Here is a 14075-nt window from a genome sequence, read left to right on the forward strand (position 1 = left end):
CTAATTCCTCTGGCTGACCCTTTAGTTTCAGCTTCTGAACGGCATCATGAAGAATAATGGTCCGCTCTGACCCATCATCAAGCACAGCATATGCCTCCATAGCTTTGCTGCCATTTCTGAGTAGAACTTTGGTCACTTTTAACAGGATCTTACTGTCACAAGTGGGACGATCAACATATAGTACCGCACTGGCTGGAACGGATTCTTCCGTTGTTTTGCTTTGATCATTCACCTCATGTAGTGCCACCAGGTGCTTCCTGTTACAGGTTTGACAGAGGGATTTCAGAGTGCAGTGGGCTGCCTGATGACCACGTCCACAGCGCCAGCATCTATTTTTGACTTTTAATCCAAGTCACCTTCTGTTCTTTGGTGAGTAGCTTAAAGTTCTCACAATTGTTCAGGAAATGCCTGTTGCTATCACAATATGGACAGTAAGCATTCGCCCTTTCTCCCTTAGCGGCAACTGGTTTGTGTTGATCAGCTGGTAGTACTGAAGTGGCCTTTGATTTCTCTGTTCCAAGGAGAATGGCAGTGGGTCTGCGGGTTTGCTTGAAGTCTCTCCTTATTTCCTTTCTCTGCACTGATGACACTTGTCTGGATTGAGGGGTGTAATCTGCGTGATCTCCCTGAACCCGGAGCTCAAATTCAAGTCATTCTGCAAAGTCTAGTAAGGTAGGAATGGTTACGCCAAGAGGGTGTGTGTACCTCTTAAAACTGGATCTGATATCATGTGGCAATTTGCTCATAAGTCTGGAAACATGTGACCCACACTCCAGCTCGATTGTTCCTTTCTGACCTAGCTGTTCCAACATACTGACCAGAGAGCATACATGGAGCCCAAACAGACGGTGGTCCAGCTTCAGGTGGTCTGTAAGTATCTGATAAAGTGCTCTGTTGCATCCTCAGGCAGAATATTCTCTAAAGCTATCCTCAATCTTGAGAATTCTCTAGGATCAGGAGATGTCAAAAAGGGAATGGTTGGAGCAGGTCCTCTGTATGTTTTATGTAAGAGTGAAGGCTGGTTATACTCTTGTCTGCGATCAGGGCGAGCAGGTGGCATCCGATCATGTGCTCGTGCTGAAGTCTCAAACTGATAAGACGGAAGGCACTGAGAGAATGGAGGATCTCTAGAGTGGAACTCTTTGCTGTGATGTGCTTGTGACGGTACTCTCTCATCAATTAAGGACGCAATGTCCATACTCCTGAAGTTCTCAGTTAACTTGGGGCTATCATCGATCACAGCTGGCTGCAGTTCTCTCGTGGAAGCAAGCGGTGGCGCCCTAATCCGGGGGGCTGGCTTTGGGCGGTATGGTTGTGAAACTGCTGGGCTCATCCCGGGAATAAAGGGCTCTGAGGACAGCACTGGTGAAGTTGCTGGCTTAGATGGAGCTCCCCATTCTGCTTTAAGGCTTTGTAACTCATGGTGTAACATGGCATTCTGCCAGCGCATCTCCTTTAAGGTTGAGATGATCTCTGGGAGCTGACTGGTTTGTCGCCGCAAATCTGTATTCTCTTGTTGCATTGCATGCAGCATAGATTTGAGCTCTACTTCCTCTTTGCCTCGTCCATGCGATGTCAATTCGTCTCTTAAAATCCATTTCTCCTGCTCTGACTCTTGGCTGACAGAAGTCGATCGGGTAGGTCCTGCAGAACTTGGAGACTGTACTCGACTTTGACTAAAAGCTGGGAGTGGCTGTCGATGCACTAGTGGTTCACCAAGCTCATAATCCGTTAAATGAGCTGGGGGCTGAACCCGTCGTCGTGGACGCACAACAGGTTGTTCTTCCTCTGGCTGGGACATCTCCGTAGCAGATCAGCATCCGGCTCGAAGGACCATGTAATTTCTCTTTTTTGTCTGACTGTTTTATATAGGCTGACGGCTACGAGTTGTGGGTCAGGATAACAATGTCTCAGTCCAGTAACTGCTTCAAATCTTGTTTATTGATTGTGCATGAATATTGTGTGGTTATCGTGACGCACAATCGATGTACACTTTGAAGATATAATTCACTCGTTTCCTCTCTAAACTATATAATGCACAGCCGAACTCTCGGTGTTCTACCACTCACTTTTCCGCTCCGTCACCTAGCAAACCCGAGCGCGAACTTTTTGAACAGTCCATTTCAGTCTGAATGATGGGGGTGTTCGGTTAAGTCCATGTTTCGGGGGGATACTTTCTACATTAAGGTTTCGTTTATTTTAATGATTGTAATTTCAAACTAAGCTGTTACAGCGCTTTTCTGATTCTTGATTTCTGTGCATTTGAGGCAGAGCTTTTGTGCTGGAGCAGCTGACAGCGGGATTTGTGGGAAAAACACAAATATAAAGCCTGACTGCAGCAGTGAGGGACGTGATGGACGGCAGAGACAGGTTAAGCAGGACACGGTGGTCTTCATCAGAATAATGCTGCAGAACTGGCTCAGCCGTGTTGAGATGCAGTAGGATGTGGGTCACTGCCTGTAAATACATGATTGTTAGAATAAAGCTTTTTCATGTGTTGTTGACTGGTTTATTTATTGTCATGGTTACTTTTATTTACATTTTACTCATTTGTTCATGTTTCCTGTTGTCAGTAAATAAAATATAATTGTTTCATTAACATATGCATTAATTCATTACTTGACTGAAAATTGAGATGTATTCACCTTGGCTGCATTTGTCTAGAGTACAGTCATGCATAGCTATGGCATATGAAAAAGCAAATTACATTTAGCTTGTTTTACTAAAAAATATCATTAATTATTGGTCAGCATTTATCATTATTATTGTTCATAAGTGTTGGGCAACCAATGCATTCTGAAGGAATCTTAATTTCTAAGTAGTAATATTTACATTTGTGGAGTAAAATCAACAATCCTCTCCAAAGGTAAGATCTTTGAGCAGCTGATTGACGCATGGAGGAAAACATGCTAGGTAGGGTTGTGGATTTATTGATGCTTTGAGATGTTTGTGCGCCTGTCGCTCTTATTTTATTTTTATTATTATTTATTATTACTGCAGAACATACAAGCTCAGGGAAAGATGGTAGTATACAATGAACAATCATAATGACACAAAAAAAAGAAAGAAAATGAATTGGTTTGCGTACATCATAGTATGAGATTATATACACCGGGACAAAAAGATTAAATATATTTGAATAATCATGAAATTAATATAATCATAACGCATTAAAATTGCATTTGTTTTTGTTATTTATAAGCCTCAGGGATGAAACAGAGAGACATTCAACAAGAAAAAGAGGAAAACAAAGGAGATATAAGCCAGTTTTGCATGTGGATGAACGATTTTGGTTTTTTGTAATAAAAAATAATTTCTTTAAGGGTTAAACTGTAGGATTATATTAGTTGAGTTAAAAATATAAAAACTTACACCCACAAGTTGTTGGTTATACTACAATCATAAGGGCAGCCGTTTCTTCAACAAGACCAAAAATTAGCAAATTTCATCAGCATCAAAATATTTACAGATAGATGAATTAAACCTGTCGCTCATATCTTTTGTTTTTGTGCTTGTTATAACGTCATAGATCACATGATAACGTCAACATGGCAGATCTCATTCATACTCAACGAGATTTGGCTGTAGAGTACGTACTCTTTTAGCGCTCGTTAAGTACTTCTTGAAAATAAGTACCTACTCATTGAGTAGCCGGTTTCAGACGCAGCCCCTGTCTCAAAGACGGCCATCGTGACAAGACCACAGGAACCAGAAGAGTCCTCTGCACAATCTGATTCTGCTGCAGCCTAGAATTAAACAGCTGGTTTCATCCGGCCAGAGGAGAACGACACACTATTTCCCTGTTTAATTCTGTAAAGCTGCTTTGACAGTCTGCATTGTAAAAAGCACTATATAAAATAATGGTGACTTGACTTTGATCTACAGGAATGCATTATAAGGAATGGATTATAAATTTAATGATTTGTGATGGATTATCAACTAATTATGCACCTTCCTTGTAGGTGCGTTCAGAGAGTATATCGTATTTTTAATTAATCTCAAAGTGCATACAGCACAAATCTGGCACTTAGGGCAAATTCTGTAAACACTTGTTTGATTTATTTTTCTTGTGCTTGCAGGTTCATGAGAATCAACACTGGTGGCACCAAATGCCATTCAGAGTCACAGATCAGATGGATTTCTGGAAAGAGTGCGCAAAGACAAAGCATCAGCCTGAATGCCCTTGTGGTGTTTCTCATCAGAGAACAACTTTGCCAAAATTACTGAAATTTAACACAACAACACAAACTATTTTATTTCTGTGAAGTCTGTTTTGCCATGCTGCAGATACAGTCCCCTGGGGACTGAGGTGATGGGGGACTCATAATTATCTACAGTATGTAATTAACTGGTTTATGTTTTATGAAGCCTCTGTGAGTTGAAGCAGGGAAGGGCAAACTTGGTACTGGAGGGACTGTCCTGTAGTTCAGCTTTAACCCTGATCAAACACACCTCTACCAGTTAACTTCATTAGGACCAGTGTTGGGCTAGTTACTCAAATAATGCAATTAGATTAGATTAGATTAGATTAGATTAGATTAGATTCAACTTTATTGTCATTGCACATGTAAGGTACAGGGCAACGAAATGCAGTTAGCATCTAACCAGAAGTGCAATAAGCAGAGGTACAGGATATACAGTGCCTACAATGTGTTACATATGTACAGAAATATACAGATAAGGCAGTAGTACTATGGACATAATTTACAAGTTTTTAAATACTATCAGTATGATATACAGATGGGTGATATGAACATACTATACAGATGGATTGTGCAGTAAATGTATGTACACTATGAGCAAAAACTATGAAAATAATTACAAATGGATATGAATAAGCTATAAATTAAGATATATAAACACTAGTGCAATGAACATTGAAAGTGCATAGAAATAAAAATTTACAGTACATAGTACTCAGTGTAGATTGGTTGTTTTTTTTTGTTTTTTTTAATCGATTTAATGATGGGGAGGGGTGAAGAGTTTGTAGTGGTGTGTGAGGGGGGTATCATTGGGCAGAGTTTAGTAGGGAAACAGCTGTAGGGAAAAGCTGTTCCTGAGTCTGCTTGTCCTTGTTCGGAGGCTCCTGAAGCGCCTCCCAGAGGGCAGTAAGTTAAACAGTCTATGGTCTGGGTGAGAGGAGTCCTTAAGAATGCCGCGAGCTCGACGTAAACAGCGTTTTCTCTGGATGTCCTCAATGGCAGGGAGTGGTGTCCCTGTGATGCGTTGGGCGGTTTTCACCACCCTCTGTAGTGCCTTGCGGTCAGCAGCTGAGCAGTTCCCATACCAGACTGTGATGCAGTTGGTCAGGATGCTTTCAATTGCACACCGGTAGAAGTTCCGCTGGATGGTTGGAGACAGGTGGTTCTTCTTCAGTGTCCTAAGGAAGAAGAGGCGTTGGTGAGCCTTCTTGACTAGGCTGGATGTGTTGGTGGTCCAGGTCAGGTCCTCCGAGATGTGGGTTCCCAGGAACTTGAAGCTGGAGACACGTTCAACAACCATCCCGTTAATGTGGATGGGGTCATGCGTTCCACTTTTCTTCTTCCTGAAGTCCACAATAAGTTCCTTTGTCTTGCTGGTGTTGAGGAGCAGGCTATTGTCAGCACACCATGCAGCCAGGTGCTGTACCTCCTCCCTGTAGGCAGTCTCATCGTTGTCTCTAATGAGGCCAATCACTGTGGTGTCGTCAGCAAACTTGATGATGGAGTTGGATCCATGCACAGGCCTGCAGTCATGGGTGTAGAGGGAGTAGAGAAATGGGCTCAGCACACAGCCCTGTGGTACGCCGGTGTTGAGTGTGATGGTGGTGGAGCAGGTGAGGCCTGACCTAACATGCTGAGGTCTGTTGGTCAGAAAGTCCATAATCCAGCTGCAAAGGGAGGTGTTAACACCCAAGTCTCCAAGTTTAGTGGTCAGCTTGGAGGGAATGACGGTGTTGAATGCTGAGCTGAAATCAACAAATAATATCCGTGCATATGTGTTGTTGTTTTCCAGGTGTGTGAGTACCGAGTGCAGTACTGTGCCTACTGCATCCTCAGTGCTTCTATTGCTTCTATAGGCAAATTGGTGTGGGTCCAGTGTGGGTGGGAGGCAGTTCTTGAGGTGTGCCAGGACCAGTCGCTCAAAGCACTTCATAATAATGGGTGTGAGTGCTACGGGGCTGTAGTCATTCAGGCACGTTGGGGAGGAGTGTTTCGGCACTGGCACAATGGATGTGGACTTAAAGCATGTTGGCACCATTGCTTGGGTGAGTGACAGGTTGAAAATGTCTGTGAAGACCCCTGCGAGCTGCTCTGCACATATCCTGAGCACACGTCCAGGAATGCCGTCGGGGCCAGCAGCCTTGTATGCGTTGATCCGGCTCAATGCTGTGCAGACATCTGTGGAGGTGAGTTTGAGGGTCTGATGGTCTCCTGAGAGTGTGATCTTGGTGGCTGTCTCCTTGTTGTTGTTGTCAAAGCGAGCATAAAAGTCATTTAGCTCGTTAAGGAAGGAGACGTCTGTGACCATTGGAGTGGAGTTGCATGGCTTGTAGTCACTGATGACCTGGATGCCCTGCCACATGCGCCGGGGGTCAGAGTTGGAAAAATGCTCCTCTACCTTTAGCTTGTAGCAGTGCTTGGCCTTCTTGATGCCCCTCTTCAGGTTAGCCCTGGATATGCTGTAGGCCTGAGCGTCATCTGATCTGAAAGCAGTGTTGCGGGCTTTCAGCAAGAGCCGCACTTCCTTGTTCATCCATGGCTTCTGATTAGGGTACGTTGTGATCTGTTTCTCTGTTGTGACACTGTCAATGGAGGTATTGATGTAGTCCAGTACAGAGGTGGTATAGATGTCAATGTCCGTGTGAGAGCCACTGGCAGCCTGAGAAGCAAACATACTCCAGTCTGTGTGTTGAAACTTGTCCTGAAGTACAGACTCTGCTCCCATTGGCCACACTTTGATGGTCTTCACTGATGGCTTCACACGGTTGATGAGGGGTGAATACTTGGGGGTGAGAAACAAAGAAAGGTGATCAGACTGTCCGAGGTGGGGGAGGGGAGTCGCGATGTAAGCTCCAGCGATGTTTGTGTAAACATGATCCAAAGTTTGTTCTCCTCTAGTGTGGCAGGAGACATGCTGATGGAATTTGGGGAGCACTGTCTTTAAGTTGGAGTGATTAAAATCACCCGCAACAATAAATGCAGCTTCCGGGTGTACAGTCTGTTGTTTACTAATGGCCGCATGCAGTTCGTTCATAGCAAGCTTGGCATTAGCATCCGGGGGAATATAGGCTGCAGTTATGATGGTGGAAGTGAACTCCCGCGGCAGATAGAAAGGTCTACACTTAACCATGAGAAACTCTAGGTTAGGTGAGCAGTGTTTTCCAACAATGTCAGAGTTCGTACACCAAGCTTTGTTTACATAAATGCACAATCCTCCGCCTCTGGTCTTGCCGGAGTCATCTGCCGTTCTATCTGCTCGGAGCGTGTAGCGTCCGGTTAGATCAATAGCATTATTGGGTATGTCGCTATGTAGCCATGTTTCAGTGAAAACCACGACATTGCAGTCCAAAAGTTTCTTACTATGGGTGATGCGAAGTCGTATCTCATCCATTTTGTTCACCAATGACCGCACATTAGCGAGGAAAATGCTGGGTAAAGAGAGCCGGTGCGGTGTTAGCTTTAGCTTAGCTCTTAGTCCTCCACGCTTCCCCCGCCTTTGTTTACGATCTCGGCGCCGCCTGTGAGCACTTCCGCCCGGCCGAGCAGAGTGCGTTGCAATATATTACTCATTACTAGTTACTCCTTTCAAAAGTAATATTTTTACTTTCTGGCAACAGTAATTAGTTACACTACTAGTTACATTACTGTTTCTTCAAGCCCCACAGAAGTTGTAACTGTGTATCTTACACATAGAACTATTCTAGAATGTTACTAATAACATATTTCTGCCTCATCATTTGACCAAAATCCACATTGGATCGCAGTCAGAAGTTATTACAAACACTCAATAGTGATTAATACAACACTTCTACTTGAATGTCACTATCAATCTCATTAATTGTCACGTGCAGCTTTAAGCTAATTGTAAGTTCTCCATTACATATTTCATTATGTATTTGATCAAATCACATAAGTTTGTAAGAAATGTTAGATTTTTCAAAAAGATGTTTAATTATAGTAATATAATGTAGCACATGCTGATCAGAGGGATGTAATTCATCATTCAGATTCCTGGGCACCACCATCTCTCAGGACCTGAAGTGGGATATTCACATTGACTCCATTGTCAGGAAGGCCCAGCAGAGGTTGTACTTTCTTTGCCAGCTGAGGAAGTTCAACCTGCCACAGGACTTACTGAAACAGTTCTACTCCGCCATCATTGAATCCATCCTCTGCACTTCAATAACTGTCTGGTTCAGCTCAGCGACCAAATCTGACCTCAGAAGACTACGGAGGGTAGTCCGGACTGCTGAGCGAATCATTGGTACAACCCTCCCCACTCTCCAAGAACTGTACTTATCCAGAGTGAGCAAAAGGGCTGGTAAAATCACTCTGGACCCCTCACATCCAGCACACTCCCTCTTTGAACTGTTACTGTCTGGTCGACGCTACAGAGCTCTGTGCACCAGAACGACCAGACACAGGAACACTTTCTTCCCTCAGGCAATCCATCTCATGAACACTCAATAAATAAACGTGGAACACACAACTATAATACATTATCCATTCACCACACTCACTTATTTTATTTTTCTCATTTCTAATTTGCACATCATACTTGACCTGTACATACATAGTCGCCTATATTATATATTGTGTTTTTTTTTTTTTTTGCTGCTTTGTACATTGGTTATTGGCTATTTCTTGTTATTTTGTTTCATTATCTGTGTCCTGTCCTGTTACTGTCTTTCTGTTGCACTGTGGAGCTTCTGTCACTATAACAAATTCCTTGTATGTGTAAACATACTTGGCCAATAAAGCTCATTCTGATTCTACTACTAGTTACAGCAAAATGTAATATTATTACAGTAGCTAAGTTACTAGTATCTAGTTCCCAACACTGCACTACTAGAAGGATACAGGTAGGTGAGTTTTATCAGGGTTGGAGCTAAACCCATTTAATATTTAAACTATAAACAAATATACTGTACAGTATAACAGTGAGTTATTTCAGAAGAAGAAAGAAAAAACCTTTATTGTTTGCCGCTCTCCGCTCCGGAAGAAGTTTTTTCCTCTCTTCTGATTGTCTGAAATCCTCTGATCTCTGAAGAGTGCTCTGTTGTCTCTGACAAATGGAGCAAAAGTGATTGTGCATCTGTACAGATATGTGGTTCTGAAGGGAGAAACTAGTCATCTGCAGGTGAAAAACAGCGTTAAGACTCTAGCAGCAGATTCAAGCAGTTGTCCTTATGTACTTGTGTTTGTGCTCGAAAAAGCATCTGAGGGAAATAAGTAAATATTGTACAAGTGTGCAAATCTCATTGCAGGAATTCAGATACTGCAGGTGTGTGAATGTGTTTCTATCCAGATTCACTGCAGCAATAATAGCACAACATGTGAGAGTACGAGTTTCTGGATTTGTGTTTCTGCAATGAAGGATCTGAGAACGTGTAACTGTTGGGTTGTGTTTGTGGGAGAGAGAAATAATCAAAGTTTGTGACTTTTGTCTGTGCTTCATGTTTACTGATACACGTGTGAGTGTTCTCTACAGATTCTGCTGTCACAGACACTCAGCTGTTTTGTTCTTCATAGAAAGGTCCTGAGCATCACAGAATCACATTCAGTTTCCTCATCAGAGCTCTCCTGGTTTTCTTCCTCTTGCTTGTCCATGTCTCTATCATAATCTTATTCTTCCATGACTTCCATCACACTACAGTACAACTGACGAACAAAAGACATGACCAATTCAAATCCAATCACTTTATCACAATACCATGAACACAAGGGTACAGCTGGCGAAAGTCTTTTGTGCAAACATATTGAATATATAACACACACGGACTCAATACAAGAGAACAGTATATGGTAAATGTTATACTACCCAGAGAACGTGTTATGAAAACAATAAGCACAATAATCACATTAGTGCAATCTGAAGCAGAATAACTGATTCAGAGTCCAGTCAGTGTAAGTGATATAAGAGGTGTTACTGGCAGGAGTTCAGTTCAGTCTGCTGGGGTGAGCACTGCTGGTGAAAACAGGCCATGGCTCGGGTGGCCGGAGTCTCTGATGGTCCTCCGTGTTTGCACCTGGATGGATGATTCATTCAGTGGGGACTCGCACTGTACTATGGGTATTCTCTAGCCATAAGCCGTTGAGTGTACATTAGTTGCATATTCGTTTTTGCAGTGCATTGTGGGATTGAATGAGTGCACTCGAGAACGTCCATATTTAAGAGTATAGGGGCCGATGGTCATCTAGCTTTAAATGCCTGACCAGTAGTGTTCTCACACACAGATCTGATCATATTTGCTATCCCTTAACCCTCATACAAAACTTTTACCATATTTTCAATTTCAATAAAACCGTTTGTTTTGAAGCCTTTCAAATTCCATATCAGAGGTGTCCTCATAAACCATGTTTACATCATAATAGCAATACACACTTCTCTTTATACAGTCTTACTGCAAAACATTTCATTCTTCTCCACTGGATCGAGTCCAGTACGATGGTTCTCCTGATATGAAGTTTTCTGACTTGTGAAATCTTTTATTAAACCTTGTGGTGTAGATTCTCAGACCTGCTCAACTCTCGCCTCATTAACTCCGTCTTCTTGACTGAACGGCACTGCTGTTCCTGCATGAAACCTAGTGCCAGTCCTTTTTATAACGCTTTATATAATATGGATTGCATCACAGTCAGGGAAATAACAGCAATAATGCTGAAACATTCAACCATTTTTTCAGATATACAGTACACAAATGGTTGCCAAATGAGAACTGTTAAAAAAAAAAAAAAATGTAAACCAAACTTTTTGAGATGCAAAGGCTTTACATGTAAGAATTATTAGGCAAATATTCTGAGCACTTATTTCATGCTGTATAACTTAGAAAATGTGATTACAGGTACATAGGACAAATGACTAAAAACCTGTATTACTTGACAAGAACAGCATACAGTAGAGATTTCAATTAACAGCTGAAAATCTTCTTCTTTATTCATCATTGTGAAAGTGTCAATTAACTTGATGACGGTATAATTGATCCATGATTTCTGAAGCAGGTTCAGTCCCTCCAGTGAGCTTGAGTGGACTAAGACACTAGTTTGGATGAAAGTATACATCACCATACTAACGGTAAACTACAGTAGCTAGTGCTTTAGCATGCACTGTACAGACTGAATGGAGAGATGCGCACCACCAACAGAAACTGATTATCATTTCACTTTATTTATATATTGCAATAAAGATGTACAAAGCATTGATACCCTTAACCGTTAAAATGTTAGAAAAAAGCATACATGTGACAAATAACAGTACAGTATATCAAAACATTAGTGTTCCAGCGCCATCCGTCGATCAGATCCACCTCACGGTTCAGCAGGAAACTCAAACCACTGCTCAAGACACATCTTTAAAAGGCATATAAAAGATAGAAATGTGACCAAACACTGAAAAATGAGACCAAAGATGAGAACCTGCTGACTAAACCCAAACAACTAAAGAAAAATAATTCACATAAAACTACTGTAACAAGAAAGAAAAGAAAAAACCCCTGAAATAAATATATTTCTCATAGTAATTTGCTGTTATTATTCCACTCCTTTGATTCATCTGGTTAGGTTAAATGATATTTACAAGTTGGTAAGGAAGTATAGTGTGAACTAGAGCTGGAACTGGCTGACCTCGATGTGGGAACTCGTTTGGACACGCAGCAATAAGCTAACGAGAGAGCATGAAACAGACTTTGGCAACACAATCTGCAGGATGAGAAACGCCATGACATGCCGAGGACAAAGAAAAGCTTCTCCAGAAACACCAGAGAGGTGCTTTTACAGCTCCTCACCGAACGGAAACCTACAGCTGCAGCTAGATCAGGGAGAAACACTCTTCTCTAGATCTACATATAATATACAAGTATCTTAATCATTCAAGAGAACAGGTGATTTAGTCGTGGTCCGGTGACGAGTGCTGTGGCCACACTAACATACAAACACAGAACAGGTAAGACTGTACCGTCAGCGTCACTCACATGCAGCGTACTTTAAATACTACTTTATATTGAGAACTATAAATATGAATAATATATTCATTCTAACTATATCACGTGGAGTATTTCTCAGGTACACAGACGGCAGGGCCTGTGACAGCACAACAGACCGAGCCTGTGAGCAAAACTAGTGTTAGAAACAAAGTCAAAGCGTGACGAAACCAAGACCTGGACGCGCCATATTCAGCCAGAACGCGATGGACACGCAAACACTTACCCATGAGGCTAACGCACCAACACTCCGCTTAGCTATAGCTCGAAACTAAGGCATGATGGGCCATACGACAAACATCCCAGCATTCAATCACAAGAGTCAACCGGACAAACATTCAGGAACAGAACAGAGCGAATCCGCATCGGTTTCTCCACGGCTCTGAAGAAAAACCGAGCGAGTCTCCAACGCTAACGATGAACCCGGCACTCAATCCTGAGTTTAGATGCACGATTTCAACGAGTCGCACGCAGTCCATCTGCATAGAGGAACACATCCGTTTCATTCAGCACCAAATACATTCTTACAGCTTCAATCCACACACTAACACATCTCGAGATCTCCGGTGAAACGCACTGAAACAGCCCGACCTCCATCTACAACTCCAGACTGCTTTATAACACGGACAGAGTGTGAAGATGGGAGGACTTTCTGGTCTGGAGAACATTCTGCTTCAGTCGATCAACAAGCCAGAGAGTAAAAACAATCATCCCCTCATCTGTTAAGGCAAAGGTCTGGTCTGTAGCAGGATCTGTGATTTAAGGGCTTCGCTCTTATTTGGTTGATTATTAGTTTGTCTGAAGGAGAAAGAGCTGTCCGATCCTTTCAGACGACACTCATCAGCCTCTCTCCATCACACCAAAATCCACTCGACTGCACGCTAGGGAAAACTAATATAGTTCTGTTAAAGTTAGGACTTTTTTACATCAGACTACTTGAAAGATGATTGTAAATCACCCTGTAGTTCAGGTCGATCATTGAACACGGAGGGACGCTGCGCTAAACTCCACAACTCATTCAATGCTTAAAAGGAAGACGTAAAACTCTGAAGGAAACAAAGAAAACAAACGGAAAAAATCTGTCTACAAAAAAGTGAAAAAGTGTTTTCAAATGCGGCACGGTGGAAACCTCAGTCCACTCGCGTTAAAATGTGATAAAATCAAGGAAGATGTACATTTAAAACCCAATAAAAACAAGCAGCCTACATCTATTTCGTTATAAATCACCAGTCAGGGAAAAGTTTAAGAATTTAATCTGATTGCACAGGAAGGCACATCCACAAGGCTATAAAAAGTGTTGCAAAGAATCGTGTTTTTCTTCAAAGTGAGAAAATAAGAAATGAGGTGATTATTGCTTCATCAAGAGCAAATTATAAAAGAGAGGGAAAAAAAAAAAAATCCACAACTCAAAAAGTTGTGACAGTCATAGTAATGATAACAATGATAACAACAATCAGTGTAACAACGTGTGCTCAGAAACCTGTGAGCTGAGGACAATAGAAACCGCCAAACGATGATCTTTCCTGTAGAGCGCTGCGGCATGGAGTCCGTTTGTTTCAGCTCTGTGAGAAACGTCTATCAGCATCATTAAAATCATCATGGTCATCATCATCATCAGTCTGAGGTGCTGTGCTCGTCGGAGAGCGCTCTACGAGTAGAAGGTGAGGACGCTCTGATGGTTCCCGCGCACCAAGAGGATGGGCGGCAGGTCTTTGGATAGTGTGTCCAGCCAGGCCATGTAAAGAGCGCTGGAGACGGCTCCTTTCCTGGCCAGCGGCATGCTCCTGTTACACCACAAACACAATATCAGAGCTGGCTGGAAACACCTCTCAAACATCACTTCACTCTCAGGACACACTGAGCAGTGTGATATAACAGTCTCTCTCTGACAGTC

General features: G+C 42.4%; 1 protein-coding gene across 2 annotated transcripts in view; it reads right to left on the bottom strand.

Annotated features, from left to right (window-relative positions):
• Positions 1–11348: 11348 nt before the first annotated feature.
• The window catches only part of LOC306864204 (solute carrier family 12 member 2-like), a 59829-nt gene continuing 57102 nt past the window's right edge, over positions 11349–14075 (bottom strand). For both annotated transcript variants that reach the window (XM_079408028.1, XM_079408029.1), the window contains one exon: positions 11349–13965. In XM_079408028.1, the coding sequence (XP_079264154.1) occupies positions 13830–13965 (136 nt within the window). In that variant the 3' untranslated portion in view covers positions 11349–13829. The remainder of the gene's footprint in view (positions 13966–14075) is intronic.

This window comes from Barbus barbus, assembly GCF_936440315.1.
Source record: "Barbus barbus genome assembly, chromosome: 45".
In the NCBI taxonomy this organism is placed as follows: Eukaryota; Metazoa; Chordata; class Actinopteri; order Cypriniformes; family Cyprinidae; genus Barbus; species Barbus barbus.